Source organism: Haliaeetus albicilla, chromosome 10, assembly GCF_947461875.1.
Source record: "Haliaeetus albicilla chromosome 10, bHalAlb1.1, whole genome shotgun sequence".
NCBI classification, from domain to species: Eukaryota; Metazoa; Chordata; class Aves; order Accipitriformes; family Accipitridae; genus Haliaeetus; species Haliaeetus albicilla.
The window spans coordinates 1,116,914-1,132,363 of NC_091492.1; the positions used below are offsets into that span (position 1 = coordinate 1,116,914).

The following is a 15,450-nucleotide window of genomic DNA, read 5'->3' on the forward strand; positions in this document are numbered from 1 at the left end:
AGCGGGGTCCCTCTACGGGGATGGAGCTGCCCTGGGCTGCAACACAGCCGAGACCACCGTTGCCCACAGATCCAGAAGCTGGGGCTGTAAGGGGGATCGCAGCAGGAAAGCTGAGGGATTCAGATGGTTTGATGCGGCACACAGGGCAAGAAGGGTCCTGCATGAGAGTGACCACCGGCAGGCGCCTGGGACACGAAGCAGGCTGATGGCTACGTGCCCAACGGTGCCTGAAGCTCTGGCCAGCTGCAGAGGAGCAAGCAGCATCTTTCAGAATCTGGGGTATGCTCATGCCCCCTAGAAAACCTGGGTAAGCAGCAAAGGAAAACCCCAGGCACATCCCTCCATCCACATCGCACCGTATCAGCTCCACGGAATGCAACTGGCACAAAAGGTTGCCCCCAAACAGAAACACTCCGCTGCAGCTTCAGACCTCCTTGGCAGAAGCTTCTGGAGCAGGTGGCATGGGCTGGGAGGGTCCTGGAGGCAGCCACCAGCTCCACTCCCCTCCCTCGTGAGCCAGTTTGGCTCCAGCAACTTAGCGAGACTTTGCCAGCCATAGCTCCATGCGCAGCTGGGCACTGCGGCTTCTCCCAGGGATAACGGCCCTGGGAACACCGCTCCAGCAAGGAGCAAGGGGCTGCAGCGGTGGGGAGGGGGAGCTGATGAGCTGCACGGTGCCACATGCACCATCAGCTGCTTCGAGAACTGGCGCCTGCCCTGTTTCACTGACACACGTTGGCAGCCACGGCTCTCTGCCTCCCTGCACCCCAGGACAGACACCCACCACCCTTCCAGCTCCTCCGAGGCCTCTTGACAGCTCTCTAACACACACATGCAGCAGCAAGGGGTGTCCCCGGTGCTGCTGGGAAGCCACCAGTGCCCAGCATGGCTGGAGCAACACACGGTGCGAAGAGGCTGCCTGCGCACCTCCCACAGCCCCCTCCAGCTGTGCGCGCTAAACCACCCGCTGCACAGCCGCATCCCCACGGGCGAGGGGAGAACAAGGCGACCCTCAGTGCCCACGGGCAGGCAGGGCTCTCGCACCACCGCAGCGATGCCTGCTGGAGCCAGCAGGACCGAAACACCCAGCTCTGCCACAGAAGGCCAGAAAAATTTGGCTGCGCCAGCCTGGGACACCAGCCCAGACGCTTCCTGACTCATTTGCTCAAATAATATTTTTATTATACACAGATTGCTCATGACACAATGGCACCATTTTTTAGCAACCTGCTTTGTCCCAGTTTGCTGTGGGGACGGGGTGTGGTACCTGCCAGCAGGAGGATGGGAACGCGCTCCCCACAGACCCCTCGTCCCATCTCTAGCTCCCAGGATGAGACACACTGGTGGGGTCCCAGGGTGTGCAACTGCCACCCAAACAGCACCCACGGCTCCCGGCTGCCAGCCCAGCCCTCGCACAGCACCAGGGGTGAAGGCGCAGAGCCCAAGGTGCCGCTGCGCACCGGTCTGGCCATTGCCAGGACCAGAAGCAGCCGCACACCTCTCGCACCAGCCCAGAGAGCAGCTCCTGTCCTCCTCCCCTGGCCGGAGCTGCTCCTTCCCGCAGGGTGCCTGCCGGCCTCGCGCAACTGGGAAGGGACACAAAGGGGACGGAGAAGGGGGTCCAGCATGAGGCCACACACACCGGCCCATGGCTGGTAGCCATCCGTCCTCCAAGCTGACCAGCGCTGCAAGGGGGATCCCAGTTACAGGGCAGGCAGCCCGGCGCTGGGATTCATGACCCCCTCACCTAAGCCATCTCTGCCCCCCAGGGTGCTTAACCAGGACCCCAAAGCCCAGCGCCACAGGGTCTGCAGAGAAGACAGGGCTGTGGGACAGGCTGCGCTCGTGGGTCTCGTGAAAGAGCCTCAGGTTTTTAGTGCCAAGGAGGCGGGTGTCCCCTCAGTGCCCAGGGTCCAGGCAACACGTTCACGGGAGCACAGCACGGAGGTTGGAGCCCAACTCGTTACCCACCCATCATCAGACAAGGGATTCTGCTAAGCCCAGTCTTGCCCATCTGCCTAAAGGAGTTACTCTCAGTTTGCTTCCAAGGGGAACCAATCTCACAGACAGTTTTAAGAGCCCGAGATAGAAGATGCTACCGAGTGCAGCCAAAAACCAGAACAAATCCAGACCCTGTTTCTCCCCGTCGGCTCCAAGCCATAGGAATCTGCACTTTCTCCGAGCCGTGCGGAAGTCGTGCCCGCACGCTCCGGGGGTCCCCTCCATCCCCCTCCGTGAGCGCCCAGCAGCCGAGTGCGCCGGTCTCCCCGCCGGCGCCGCACAAGCCCTCATTGTGCGGGCGCCCAGCCGAGGGGGCGGCAGCGCAGGAGCAAAGACAAGGTGTCTCCAAGTGGAGGATGTGAACATGAACCTCCCAGCCGGCTTCCTTCTCCCCCTCTCCACCCCCTTCAGCTTTTTTAAAGAAAATAAACACTAGCAGAACCTTCCATTCACTGTCCCGGTCCAGCATGCGGGACGCACAAAGGGACATTGCTGTTGCACCAACAGAGGGTCCCCTGAACGGCGGAGCACAAAGGCTGCCTGTGTCCCGCCAGCAGCCAGAATGTCAGAGGGATTATTATTATTTTGGGAGGGGGTCGGGGGGTGATTTGGTCCTGAATAAGGTCTCAGTTCAGCTACTTCCAGTGCCCCGCACACAGCATCAGAGCTCCCATTTAGCGGAGGTGAGCTGGAATTCCCACCCAGCCCATTAAGCGGATTTACGGTTCCACGAAATGAGGCTGGTAGCAGCCAGCGCGATAACGGCCCCGGGGTTGAGCCTGAGCCCAAGCCCGAGCCCTCTGGGACCTCCAGAAACCACACACGTCTGACGCCCGTGGGCACAAGCACCAGAGAGCTGCCACACAGGAGGGGGCAGCCCTTCTGCCTCTTCCCCAAGTGAGGTGGCTCCATCTTCGCGCACGCAGCCAGGAGGATTTCCAGACAGACAGCTGGACGGTGCTTCCCACCCTCTCAGCTCCCCAAGCCCTCTTCGCACAGTTCCACTGGATGCGAAGGCCGGTTTCCACTCAAACGGCTCCACGCAATCAAAGCCGCATCCACCGTCGCCCCTCGAGAGCAGCCCCCCGCGGAGCAGCCAGGACTGCTGCTTATGCAAAGCAGAAGATAAGCGGATCCCCTGGGCTACCCTGAAAACCACACACTCCAGCCAGCAACCTACTTGCCCCCCATCAACCTGCAGAAGAATCAAATCCCAGAGCCAGAACCCTGCCCTGAAAGCACTAGACAGAAAAGGCACGGCAGCAAATAATCTCAGCGGGGCTGCTTTCAGCCCCAGTGGGAGCACTGAGCCATGCCAGCTTCCCCCCGGGTCTCCAGGCTGTCAGGCAGGCAGCACCACTCCTGGCACCCACCTCCCTGGTGCTTGGCAAGTTAAGACTAGCTTAACCTTTGTGCATACCTGCAGCCGAAGGAATGACTCCGTGCTGTGGCTACAGCCCCTCCGGGAAGAAGCTGGGAGAAAGTTAGACCTTCCGTAGCCATCCCTAAACCAAGGAGGAACCCGAAGTTTAGGGGAAAGGATAACCTTTTCTGTCGCAGGTAAAACGTAAAAGTCTCCCCAGGCAGTGGGAAGCTTTGCCCCTGCTGCTGATCCAGTCTCAGCCACCAGCAGCCTAGAGACGACTCCGTCCCACTCCGTTTATCTGCCAGGTATAACCAGGAGGACCTCAGCCTTCTGCTGCTTTTCTCTGAACCATCGCAGCCCTGGGAGGGAAGACAAGATGGTACAGAAAGCCAAAAATGCCCGCTATCTCTGACCAGGGGCAGCTGCCTGTCTGCATAACAGCCGGCCGGGGCACGGCAGGACCGGAGCCAGCAGACCCTGCCTACTCGCTGGCTTGGGCACAGACAGCAGCCTCCCATCCAAAAAGAGCCTGGAGGTGGCCAGGGCACAGGCACAGTGCTGGTGCTCCCAGGCCCGTCAGCTCTGCGGGACGCTCAGGACGCGACACAAGAAAGGCGACGCCGGGTAGGCACGGTCCAACCCCCGCTGTGACTTACTGGCTTGGACAACCAGTTTTACAGGACTGTTGCCCAGCTGCTACAGGGCCAGCTCACTGAACAGTCACCTCAGCCAGTCTGCAGATTTGCCTTCACGACTCCTCGCTAAGAGCCTTTGCTGCCGGGCCATGCAGCAGAGCTCCTTTAACATCACGTTCATGGCAGGGAGGGGGGACAGCTGCAGCTTTCCAGAGGTTTGGGGGTTTGCCGATGGCTTCTCCTGCAGGGTCCTGCCAGGCTGCAGCTCCAGCAGCTCTGCCTGGGGCGCAGCGGCAGAGAAAGAAAAGGCTCTGCAGGATCTGTAAAACCCTGGCACGTGGTGCCACTCAAGAAACAGGAGCCTGTTGATGTAACTTGCAACCCGAGCAGTGAGCAATAAAAATGAACGTTTTCGGTTGTGAGCTGCAGCCAGGCTCGCTCCAGCGCCTGCACAGATATCCATTGCTCAGCGCACAGGGGGACCAGCAAAAACCAGCAAGGCCCAGTATCGGCTTCCACGCAGACCGTGGCGCAAGGCCGGGTGGGGACGTTCCTCAGACCTCGTGGGAGGAACAGCCGAGGAGCTCCCGGAGCCTGGGAACAAAGAGGTGTCTCTGTGGCAGGCAGCAGCTTGGGGGCCGGGGCGGGGGGCTGTGCCATTGCAAATTAGCTGTTTTACGGGAGCCCTGGGAGCCGCTCAGCTCCGTGGAAGGCTCCAGCTCATTTTCTGTGATTGAGCCCATTCTTACCCACCTCTCCATCTCCCTGGCCAATCCCCTCCAAAAGCAGGAGGGCACTGCCTGCCAGAAGAGAGGCCCTGGAGGCTCCTGCCAAGGCGGTGGGAAGCGCTGCGAGCCCAAAAGCAAGGCTGGACCCGCCTGGAGCAGAAGCTCCTGTCCGACAGCTCAGGCTGTGAGCTCCAGCAGGCTTTCCCAATCTTCCTGGGAGCTCAGGCCTGACCAGGCTCGTCACCGAGCTCTTTTTCCAGGCATCAGAGCCGAGACTCTTCCACCTGAAGTGAGGCATGCTTGGCAGGAGAGCCGACAGAAAGAACGGCGGGAGCTCCAGCGTCTTCCTGGCAGGCAAGAGCCTTGCATGCACTGCCGCGGATGTCACCAGGGGCGAGAACACCACCCCTGCCCAAAAACACCCACCTGCCCAAAAGCAGAGCAACCGGGACAATTCTTCTGCACCAAGTAGAACTACAGGAACACAAACCAAAGGCCGCAGCAACGCTCACATATCAGTAACTTAGCGAAAACCTCACCAAAACCGTAACAAACCCAACTAAGCTAGAAAGCAGGTCTGCTGCCAGGCGGGAGCAGCCTTGGGGAAGGCACACTCCTGCTGAGCGCTTCCCAGAAGGGGGATAGGACAGCCGAGCCCCTCTCAGCAGCAGAGAGCACGTGTGTTTCACTGCCTTCCCCCAGGCAGAAGGTCACGGGCTGCATTAGGGCATTACCAGTCTGACTCGGGACAGCTTGAAGTCCCAAATGCCCTTTGCAGACCTTCGCATGACCCAGCCACTTCCCCAGGCTGGCAGGCAGAGGGAACAGGCTCCCCTCCTCTCCACAGACGAGCAGCCCGCTTGAGGAAGGGGTGTCCCAGGGATGCAGGATCCCACGGGACCTCTGGGGGACTGGCAGCAGTCTCTGGCCCACTCAGAGCAGCAGCAAAGCCCAAAGACCAAGCAGCGAGTCTGCAGAGAAGAGGAGGGAGCAGACACTGGGCTAGACGAGACAGGCAGAAAAGAGCACGATGGCTCGTCCAGGCAGCGCCGGCTGCCCCCAGCCCACAGCAGCACCTTCCCGGCAGGGCAGGGCAGGCTCTGCAGCTTTAAGAGTCCTCCCTCCCAGCCCACGGTGTCAAGGAAAAATCTGACACGTTTTTTCTGGTGGATGTTAACAGACAAGCTAGAACAGCCAGTTGCCTTTTCCATTCATTTTCCACACAGCCCCCTGGGACGCCTGCTAATGAAAGAGCCGATTGTGCCCCTGCAGAGGAGCAGGCAGGTAGGGCGGGAGCAGCAGTGACTCCGGAGCCCGACACAGCATTTGCACACCTCGGGAAGAAAAAAGCTGCAGGGGAGGGTGCCCTGGGGCAGAGACCCCCACCGCAGGCTGTCTGACAGCAACAGCCCAAGCGACAGGCAGCCTGGTCCTGCAACTACCCCGGGGTAGACGTTCAGGTCCTCACGGGCTTTGCGAGACGACGGCGGCGGCGGCAGCACAGCTCCCTGCGTGGCCATCGCTGCCCCGGCAAGACAAGGTGCCACCCAGGGGCACGGCAGCGCGGCGGGGACGCCGCCGCAGTTTCGTGGCCCGAGGTTGGCAGTGCCAGGGGAAGGAGCTCACCCCAGCCCCCAGCATGGGGGAGAGTCTGAACCAGCCCCGTATCCCCCCTCCAGGGCACGGGAGGCCCCTCTCCCCACTCAATACCAAGTCTTGTGTCTCGCAAGCAGTGGAGCTTTGCTTGGAAAAGACAGAGCGAGCCTTTTCCAGCCCTGCGCAGCCCAAGGCCTGAATGGCCGCCTTTATGCGGTGGCTGCTGTCACAAGCCACACGCTGGCGACCGCAAATGGCAGCAAATAGCTGAGGGGTTTGTGTTTCCATGCAGGCTGCAGCACCCTGGCTAACGGAGGTATGGCTAACGGAGGTATGGCTTCCATCACGCCCTGGCCCCCCTGGCCCTGACAGGCGGCCCAGGGCGCACAATGGCACCTTGTTCCCTCCCGGGGTGGGAGACCGTGCAGGAGCCGCCGCGGCCACCGCCTCTCCTCCCCGCCACGCACCTACGGGCAGGCGAGGCGGCAGGGACCCTGCGGGACCCCCCAGCCGCAGCGGAGGCCAAGGGACCCCGGCGGGGTCCAGCTCCTACGTACGTTTCCCGCCACTCTTCAGCAAATTTCCGAGGCTGACGGAGGCGGTGCCCAGCAGCTCGTTCCTCAGGGTATGGCAGCTCCACACCTTCAGGTCCAAGTGGCTCTGAGCCGTGACGTTCCTGCAGAGACCAGAGAAGGAGGCCATCGCTGTGGGAGCCGGCAGTGCCAGCCCTGCCAAAGCCAGGGAGCAGAGGGAGGCAGGCGAGGCTGTGGGGCAATGGGAGACCCTCCTCACAGCATCCTTGTCTGGGGGGCAAAGATCTCCGACATCCGAGCGGCCCCAGCTGACGGCACCGTGGGCTGCACCGGGGGACATGGGGCCAGCCCTAGCACCAGCCCCGCACCAGGGTCACGGAGACTTACAGGATGAGGATCTCGTTCCACAGCAGCTCAGAGCTCCCGATCTGCTTCCCCGTCTTCTTGGTCTCGCTGGGCAGCCCGTCGCCCGCCACCTCCACGTAGCAGTTCATCCGCGACGGGCGGCTGTGCACCTTGGGCTTCACGGACACAACTGGGCAGGGGGGACAGGCATAGGGTCAGGCAGCCGCAGGGGAGACCCTGTCCCCTGCCCTCCCCACACACCCCCCATCCCTGCCAGCTCGGGGTGCCATGACTTGCTGCAGAGTCAAACTGCTTTTGGGAGAGGGGGAGCGGGGAGCGATTCTCCTGATGGCAGCAAGGGTCGGATCCAGGTGCTCCTGTCACCAGTCCCTGACCACTGCCTGTCCCCAGCTTCACCCGCACCTTGGCCCCACACCTGAAGACTGCAGGAGTGTCACGGTCCCCACAGACACCACCCTACCCCAGGGCTTGTGGGAAAGGCGGGGGCAAGGGGGCTCTGTGGGAGCTGCTGGGAAGAGGCACCCACCAGGCAAGGCTCGGCCACCCCCCGGGCTAGTGCTGCCCTGCGCAGGGGCTGCGGGGCAGAGACGGGGACACAGCTCCAGGGGATGCAGCTCCAGGGGACGCAGCTCCAGGCATCGGGAGCCATCTCGCGGCCACGGGAGCACCAACGCTGCCCTGGCAGGGCCACGGAGCCACGTCCCGATCGATGGCAGCCGGGGAGAGAAGGCGGCGCAGCCCAGCCAATGGCCGCTCCGCTTCCCTGGGCGCCCATGGGATGCAGGGCAATGCTGGCCATCCCCAGTCCCTGCTCCCCCCCTGCCCCGAGAAGGTCTCCCAGCCTAGGGTGCAGGCAGAGCGCACACTGGGACCAGAAGCACCCGAAATCCACGTTCCCCGTGGCAGGACTCCCGGCCCTACCTCTGGTGAGACGGCGGGACCCACCTTTCACAGAGAGCTGGGATTTCTCGCAGGGCGGCCCGGTCCTGGCCCTGCTGGAGCTCGCAGCGGCCATGGCATCACCCCTGGCTGGAAGCAGACAGAGAGGAGAGACCTCAGCACCGCTCCCACCACCCAGAGGAAGCCGCGGCTGCACCGGGGTCCCAGGTCAGCCCCTCTGCGCCCAAACGCAGCCCAGCCATTACTGCAAGTGACCCACACGGCAGGGAGACTCAGCAATGGACAGGCACACGCCTGGTAAACACAGGTTCCCCCTCGCTCCTGACAAACCAGCCCTGCACCGCGGGCAATGGCAACGCTGCACCCTAGGGAGAGAAAGCCCCCTTCAACGTCACCGCCACAGCCTGAAGAGATCCAAGCCAAGTGGGGCAGCGCTCAGCCCTCTGGACACCCCATTTGGGCGGCTGCAGGTCACCCTCACCCAAAGGTCGCTGCCAATCACAGCCAGCACGAGGACAGAGCAGCCTCCAAAGCCTTCAGCAGATACGCTGTCTCACGCCCTGCTCTGTGCTGCTGAGCAACGTCGGCTCAGGAGCAGTCTGTGTGGCCACCGCACAAGGGGTCCCTCAGAAAGGACGAGGCAGTGACACCGGCAGAATAGTGGAAGGTCCGGTCACAGTATGGGGAAGCAGCTGCATCCCTCACAGACAGCCCAGGTCTCTTCCTAGCAGCAAAATCCCACAGAAAAATCAGTCCTATCTACTCTAACACACTGTGGAGGGGACAGGGACCACAGCTGCTCTGAACACAGAAAAGGATCACGCTGCAGAGCAGGCTACAAGCCCAGACCTCCACTTCCCACAACTTCCTCGCTCTCCGGCGCCACGTCACTGTCACCGCAGGCACAGCGCTTCCCCCTGCCCCTTCTGCCGCAGCTTTCCCCTGGAGTCACCCACCGGGGAAAAAGGAGCGGGCAGGAAGGACACAAGCTGTAACACCCGGGGACGCTGGCAGAACACGTGGCTGGGCACCTCTGCCGAAACGACTGACCACAAAGTAGGAAGATGAGGTCACGTATCACGCAGAAGCACGAGGTGCTCGGTCTGGGACCGCAGAGTCAGCTATCGACTCACACTGTCCTCCTAAGCCTGCAGGCAGCAGTCCTCCTCTCCACACTTCCCAGGCAGAGAAGCTGGAGAGGATGCGCCCAGTGCGGGTGCCTGCGGTGGGTGTCAAGGTCATGGACCAGAGGGTCCCCGCCTGCACAAGCCCCCGACACAGCAAGGTAGACAGAGGCATCTGCTGCCCACCCTGGGCAGGAGCAAAGAGGAGCCTCAATCCTGTTGCTCGGGGCAGCAGCAAGGGCTTAGACAAGGTCAAACCTGATCCCCCTCCCAAGCCACTAAAGCCAAGAGCCCCCCTCCTACCTGGCCCTGGACCGGAGTGCCTGTCAACCTCTCCCTCCCCGGATCAGGGCAACAGGGGTATGAAAAGGGGAGAAGAGCATCTCCAGCCTCTGCCACTTCCCTCCTCATGCAGGAGTCTCTCTCTCTCTCTTCCCCACCACCCTCTCCCCACCCCCTTGTTAGACCTTACCAAGCACCATCCCAAAGCCAGGTTCCTTTCTAGATCCCCTCACGTGAACTAGGGTCTCTGCTCTCCATCTTCTTCTCCATGCCAGTCCTGTGCGACCTCACCCCCACCAGCATGGCAAATCAACCTGGCACCCCATGCTCAGCCGAGACCTGGCCGGTGCCCCGTACAATCCCCACCTCTACCTGGAAAACCTCGTCTGGTACCAGGCTTGCCGCTGTCTCGGCTCTGTCAGACAGTGGCCGGGGGCTCGCTGACACGTGCCGATCTCCTCCCCCTCACAAGTGGGGGAGAGCTGACTGATGGAGGGAGGTCTTTCACAAGACTAATTGCACTTGCTATTACTACAGTTACTCCTACTCCAATTATGCTGGCCCACAGATCACACTGGCCTTCCCTTAGGATATTGTTATTCCTCGTGTTTGTTGTGACTCCCCAGCTCCGCATCACCACTTATTTCATTAGTGCCATTAAGCAGGCCCACAGATTAAAACAGCCAGGTGCACGTGCCCCTCCTAAGCAGCACCTCCTGCGCCAGCCTGTGACCAGCCCCTGGGCTAGACCAACCAGCAAACTCATCCTTCAGGGCCTTTCTTATGCTGACGTTAGCGACCTGCACCTCAAAGTTATTGTGGTAAGACCCACAGCTCACTCCACCGCAGCGGGGACTCTGGATCCCTGGTCCTCCCTCACAGCCACTGGCGCTGCTTTTGCTCTTCTCCAGCCGTCCCCCACGGTGATGCCAGCCCCACCAGCTCTGCCGCTCTCTGCCAGCTCCGCCAGAGAAGTCCACTTGGGGTTCGTTAATCACTGAGTGTTACCTGTTACAGAGTTGTTTCCACTTCCCAGCCCTCGCTCCGCACACACGTCCCCCCTCGCAGCCCTGCCACTCTCCCCCATTCCCGCTGTACCGCAGCGCTGGGGCGCAGACCAGACCTGTCGTGACGTGCCCGCCCTGCGCTCGCAGGCTCGCCTGAGCATCCCACGACAGAAGAGGACCCCGGGGCCAGACCGGCCGCCAGTTTCCTCACTGCACCCTCCCACATAAGGCAACGACAGAGACCCGTCCACTTGGGCTGCCTCTATCCTTTCCTCTTTTAAATCTTGACTCCTTTTCCCAGTTTCTCTTCTCCTGATTCTACGCCATTTCACTACTGCTTACTTTAACGCCCCTAGCCGCATCAAATCCCTCTCAACTATCAGAAAACCCCTCCGTGCTCAGTGCCAAACCCCAGGCGCAGCTTTCCTCTCCGATCCCCTTCTCTCTCCCCTCCCGCACCCTCCGTCTGCTGCTCGCACCCTTTTGCCCCGTCGGCTTGTGACCGGTGCGGGTCCGGGGCGCTCCCTCACCGACACGCACAGGCGCAGAGCTCTCCCTCTTTCGAAGCTCAAGGCCTGCCCTCCCCTCCCCAGCTTCCCCGGGGGGGGGTCCCGTTACCGACGACCCGGCCTCGCCTCCCGGGGAAGCGGGCAGCCCGGCCGCCTCCCCGCTAACGCAAGGCGGCGGAGCCGGGGCAGCGGTCCCGGGAGCCGGGCACCCACACCCACCGCCGCCACCGGGACCGCACCGCGTCTTGCCCCGCAGCCGGTTCGCCCCGCACAGAACCGGGCCGGGCAGCGACGGCCGCCGGGGAGGGCGAGAGAGGGGACAGAGCGGCACCGCCACGGCCGGGCTCCGCGGGCCGCGACCGTCGCCCCGGGGACACCGCGAAGGGGAGGCGGCAGCCGGGACAGCCCTCCCCGCGGGTCGTCCCGCCACCGCCGCCCCGGGCCGGGCCTCGTCTCGCCGGGCCGGTACCGCCCCGGGGCGGGCAGAGCCCGCGGCCGAGCAGCTCCCGGGACGCCCTGCCCGCCGGACGGGAGCGCCTGGGGAGGGGAAGGGTGAGCCGTCCCGGGAAACCCCGTCCCGTCCCGTCCCGCCGCCCGAGTTACCGGCGACCGCTCCGCTCCCGCTTCCGGCTCCAGCACCCACCGTCATGTGACACACGCACCCCTCCCCTCCCAACTCGTCACCTGACCGCGCCGCCCGGAAGCGGTCACGCGGGGCCGCGGCATCTCCCGGCGTGCCCCGCGCGGACTACATCTCCCAGCGGGCAGCGCGGCGGGCGGGACAACATGGCGCGGGTGGCGCACGTCGTGGCCGACACCGGCGCCTTCCTCAGCGCCGCCCCGCTGCAGGTACCGGCGGGGACGGGACGGGACGGGGGGAACCGGGGGCGGGGGAGCAGCCGGGGGTCCGCTCTGACGGCGCTGCCCGCTAGGACATCGCGCAGAACCTGTACACCGTGCCCGAGGTGCTGGCCGAGATCCGCGACAGGCCGACGCGCCGCCGCCTGGCCGCGCTGCCCTGCCAGCTGCACCTCCGCCGCCCGCGGCCCGACGTCCTGCGCCTCGGTGAGTACCGGAGCGGCCTAGCAGGCCGGACCGGAGCGGGCCCCTGCGCCTCGGGGAGGCCCGGCTCCCTGGGGCCTGGCCTGGCCTGGCCTGGCCCGGCCCGACCCGACCGGCTCCTTTCCCCTTCCGTATCCTTCTCCGCTTCCCTTCCCTCCTCTCCCCGCAGTGACCGACTTCTCCAAGAAGACCGGGGACTACCCCAGCCTCTCGGCCGCCGACCTGCAGGTGCTCGCCCTCACCTGCCAGCTGCAGGCCGAGACGGACGGCCCCGGTGGCCTCCGCTGGGAGCCCCAGGATAAGGTAGGACCCAGCCCCCCAGGATGAGGACCCTGTTCCAGGACGGGGCTCCGCCGACCCCCTGTGCTGCCCCCCCCGCCAGGTACAGCTCAGCTCCACCCCACGGCACCCCGAGGCCCCCCTGCACCTCGCCGGCTTCCACCTGCCCACCAAGGTAAGGGAGAGGGACGCAGCGCTCCAAGGTACGGCGCTGGGGATGGGGAACACAGCCCCGCAGAGCCCACGGGCAGCGGCGGGCAAGGGACCCCCATCCTGCATCCCCCCACAGCACAAGCGCCCAGGGAGAGGCCAGCATCAGCCCAGTCCCGAGAAGAGCACAGTCCCATCCGAGAGTGACGAGTTCAGTTCCTTCCTCTACTGGCGAGCCCCCCTGCCCAGCATCGAGGAGGAGCTGCAGGAGCTGCTGGTGAGACCCAGAGCCTCTTCTCCTCGCTCCCCTAGTTTCTGACCAGAGCAGGGCTTGTCCTGTAGCTGACTGTCTCCTCCACCCCAGAAAGCTCAAGCCATCTCCATTAGCCCAGAGACCGCTGAGGAGTGCCAGAGCTCTGAGGATGGGGCCAGTGCTGAGGAAGAGGAGGACGAGGAGAGTGATGACGAGGGTTGGATAACGCCCAGCAACCTCAAGCAGGTCCAGCAGGACACAGGGCACTGTGACACTACTCCCGTCGGGGTCCAGGTCGGCTGCGTCACTACTGACTTTGCCATGCAGGTGGGTGCTGGCTGCTGCCCTGCATGGGAACCTTCGGGCTGGCAGGGCGGGCTGAGGGCAGATTCTCAAATCACTGAAACCTCCAGGCTGGTTAAACCAGCACACTAAGACAGAGGAGCGCACTGCTGAGTCCCTGGGGCAGGATGAGAACAGCTTTGCGACAGCTCCTTCTGTCTTAAAACCAGCCAGTTCTCTCCGTTGCAGAGGCTTCTGCAAAGCCCGTTGGCATTGCTTCCATCAGCCTCTGTCACTGCCTGCACTGGCAAACTCTGGTTAAAGCTCCTGGCAGCCCCAGCTCACGGCGTCCTGGTTTCTCTCTCCTCGTTGCAGAATGTGCTGCTGCAGATGGGCCTCCATGTGCTGGCAGTGAACGGCATGCTGATCCGCCAGGCCAGGAGCTACATCCTCCGCTGCCACGGCTGCTTCAAGTGAGTGTTTGCGCGCCGAGCAGCGCTGCCCTCGGCACGGGGGTGCGGTGCTTGCTGGATGATCCCGCTTGTGGGCTAAGCCTGTATTCCGTGGCCCAGGAAGCAGTAAACCCTCTCTGCACCTGTCTTGCAGGACCACTTCGGACATGACCAAGGTTTTCTGTCCCCACTGTGGTAACAAGACCCTGAAGAAGGTCGCAGTGAGCGTCAGTGATGACGGGAGCCTCCACATGCATTTCTCCCGCAACCCCAAGGTGCTGAACCCGCGAGGGCTCAGGGTGAGTAGCTGCGTCTCACATGCTGGGCAGCTGCTGCTGGGATGAGGGCCGGGCCTGTGGTCAGTTCTTCATTTGTTCAGTTCTCTAGAGGCCTGCAGTCATCTCGAAGTCTCTTTCAGCAAGTTGCCCCTGAAACGAGTTTAATGACTGCTTTTCTCTTGGCAGTACCCGCTGCCAGCCCCGAAAGGAGGGAAGCACGCCAACAATCCTCACCTGGTGGAAGACCAGCCCTTCCCGCAGCAGCGGCTGTCCCGCAAGGCCAGGCAGAAGACCAACGTCTTTGACCCCGACTACATCGCCGGGGTTTCGCCCTTTGCGGAAAACGACATCTACAGCCGTGCGGCCAATCTGCAAATCCGGGACGCGGCCCTGGGCGCTGGCAGGAGGCGCCTGAACCCCAACGCCGTGACAAAGAAGTTTGTGAGGAGGAGGTGAAGGCTGGGATGGGGTCCCCTGCAGCAGGTGCTGTGAGGGAAGGAGCATCCACCCAGGCGTTGTATGTTGCTGCCAGACGCCTGACGGCTCCGCGAGGGTGAGGCCTCTCCCAGCATCCTTCTGAAGGCAGCCACCCTGGGCAGGAGCCAGGCCTTCCCTTTCACGCCCCTCCAGTGCCTGAAGAGCAGCCGTGACTGGGGGTGATGATCATCAGGTTTGGGGAGGCTCTGACCTGGGATGGCCCGCCAGAACCAGGGGGAGCCGCCTGAGGTAGGGGCTTCCCTGCTCAGCCCCCAGATGCACCCCAGGCAATGGCTGCATTGCTAATAAACACAAAAACCCACGGCCCCATGGCTCAGTCTTGTTCCTCTGGCTGCCTGTGCCAGGCTCGCGGGCTGGGGAGTGCTTTTCTCTGAGCTTCGAGAGGAAGAGGAGGCTGGGGAGGGAGGGTTTTCTCAGGGTGTTTTCTTTTGTCCCATGGCACTAATGAGGCAGGTGGATAATGAGTGCCTGCAGCAGGGCTGGCAGCTCCAGAAGGGCAAAAGGCAGTGGCAGGGGGTTGCGTTTGGCTGCTTCAGCATGGCTATGTCTGACACTGACGGCAGGTGATGCCCAGGGCAGCGGGCGCAGGGCTGATGGGGAAAGCGCTGGGGCAGCAGGAGGGGCAGCACCAGGGAAACGCCTTTCAGATAAATCTAGTTACATCTTTCACAGTAAAGCATTCTGCCCAGCTCCCAGCTCTTGGGGTAAGTGCAGTTTCTTCTTGCCCCTTTTTTTTGTAGTTTTTCAAAATGATGAAATTGCTGATCCTGGCTGGTGGCCCCATGGTCCTGCCAGAGGTCACATCCCCACAGGAGGTCAGCAGGAAGGGGGACACACACCTGAGGCTCAGCAACCCCAGCTCACTTTTAGCATGTTAGCATAAATACACCAAAGATGCAGATAAAGGGGGACTGTGCTAACACGCACAGAAATTCTGCGAGGCAGAGCTCCTGTCATCTTGGCTTAGGACTTCCAGCGTTACCTCCCTCAGGCAGAACAGCCCCCAGACCCACCCCAGGGGATACCTCTGCTTCTCCCCCAGGTCCCTCAGAGACAGAATCCTGCTCCAGGCTGACAAAACAATTTCCTTTAACGCTCTATAACGTGCAGGCTGGGGTTGGGGTAGTACACCCAACGGTTCCTTCGGAC

General features: G+C 62.7%; 2 protein-coding genes across 5 annotated transcripts in view; one reads left to right on the top strand and one right to left on the bottom strand.

Moving 5' to 3' along the window:
- Positions 1-11,747, bottom strand: part of WWP2 (WW domain containing E3 ubiquitin protein ligase 2) — a 43,842-nt gene extending 32,095 nt beyond the window's left edge. For 3 of the 4 annotated variants that reach the window (XM_069793190.1, XM_069793189.1, XM_069793187.1), the window contains exons 1-4: positions 11,651-11,747; positions 8,171-8,254; positions 7,247-7,394; positions 6,884-7,002 (exon numbers count right to left, since the gene is read on the bottom strand). In XM_069793190.1, coding sequence (XP_069649291.1) covers positions 6,884-7,002; positions 7,247-7,394; positions 8,171-8,254; positions 11,651-11,696 — 397 coding nt within the window. In that variant the 5' untranslated portion in view covers positions 11,697-11,747. The other variant, XM_069793188.1, reaches the window with a different exon arrangement.
- Positions 11,748-11,750: 3 nt separating this feature from the next.
- Positions 11,751-14,603, top strand: NOB1 (NIN1 (RPN12) binding protein 1 homolog). The gene is made up of 9 exons (XM_069793192.1): positions 11,751-11,896; positions 11,980-12,112; positions 12,279-12,412; positions 12,492-12,563; positions 12,678-12,815; positions 12,903-13,118; positions 13,449-13,546; positions 13,680-13,824; positions 13,990-14,603. The coding sequence occupies exons 1-9, from the start codon at positions 11,834-11,836 to the stop codon at positions 14,257-14,259; spliced, it is 1,269 nt and encodes a 422-aa protein (XP_069649293.1). The 5' UTR covers positions 11,751-11,833; the 3' UTR covers positions 14,260-14,603.
- Positions 14,604-15,450: the final 847 nt, after the last annotated feature.

What these genes read in the sequence shown, in the direction of transcription:
- NOB1 (XM_069793192.1), top strand. Translation starts at nt 11,834, where the DNA reads ATGGCGCGGGTGGCGCACGTCGTGGCCGACACCGGCGCCTTCCTCAGC. An exon ending in TCAGCGCCGCCCCGCTGCAG is followed by an intron (nt 11,897 to 11,979) that starts GTACCGGCGGGG and finishes GCTGCCCGCTAG; the next exon opens with GACATCGCGCAGAACCTGTA. An exon ending in AGGAGCTGCAGGAGCTGCTG is followed by an intron (nt 12,816 to 12,902) that starts GTGAGACCCAGA and finishes CCTCCACCCCAG; the next exon opens with AAAGCTCAAGCCATCTCCAT.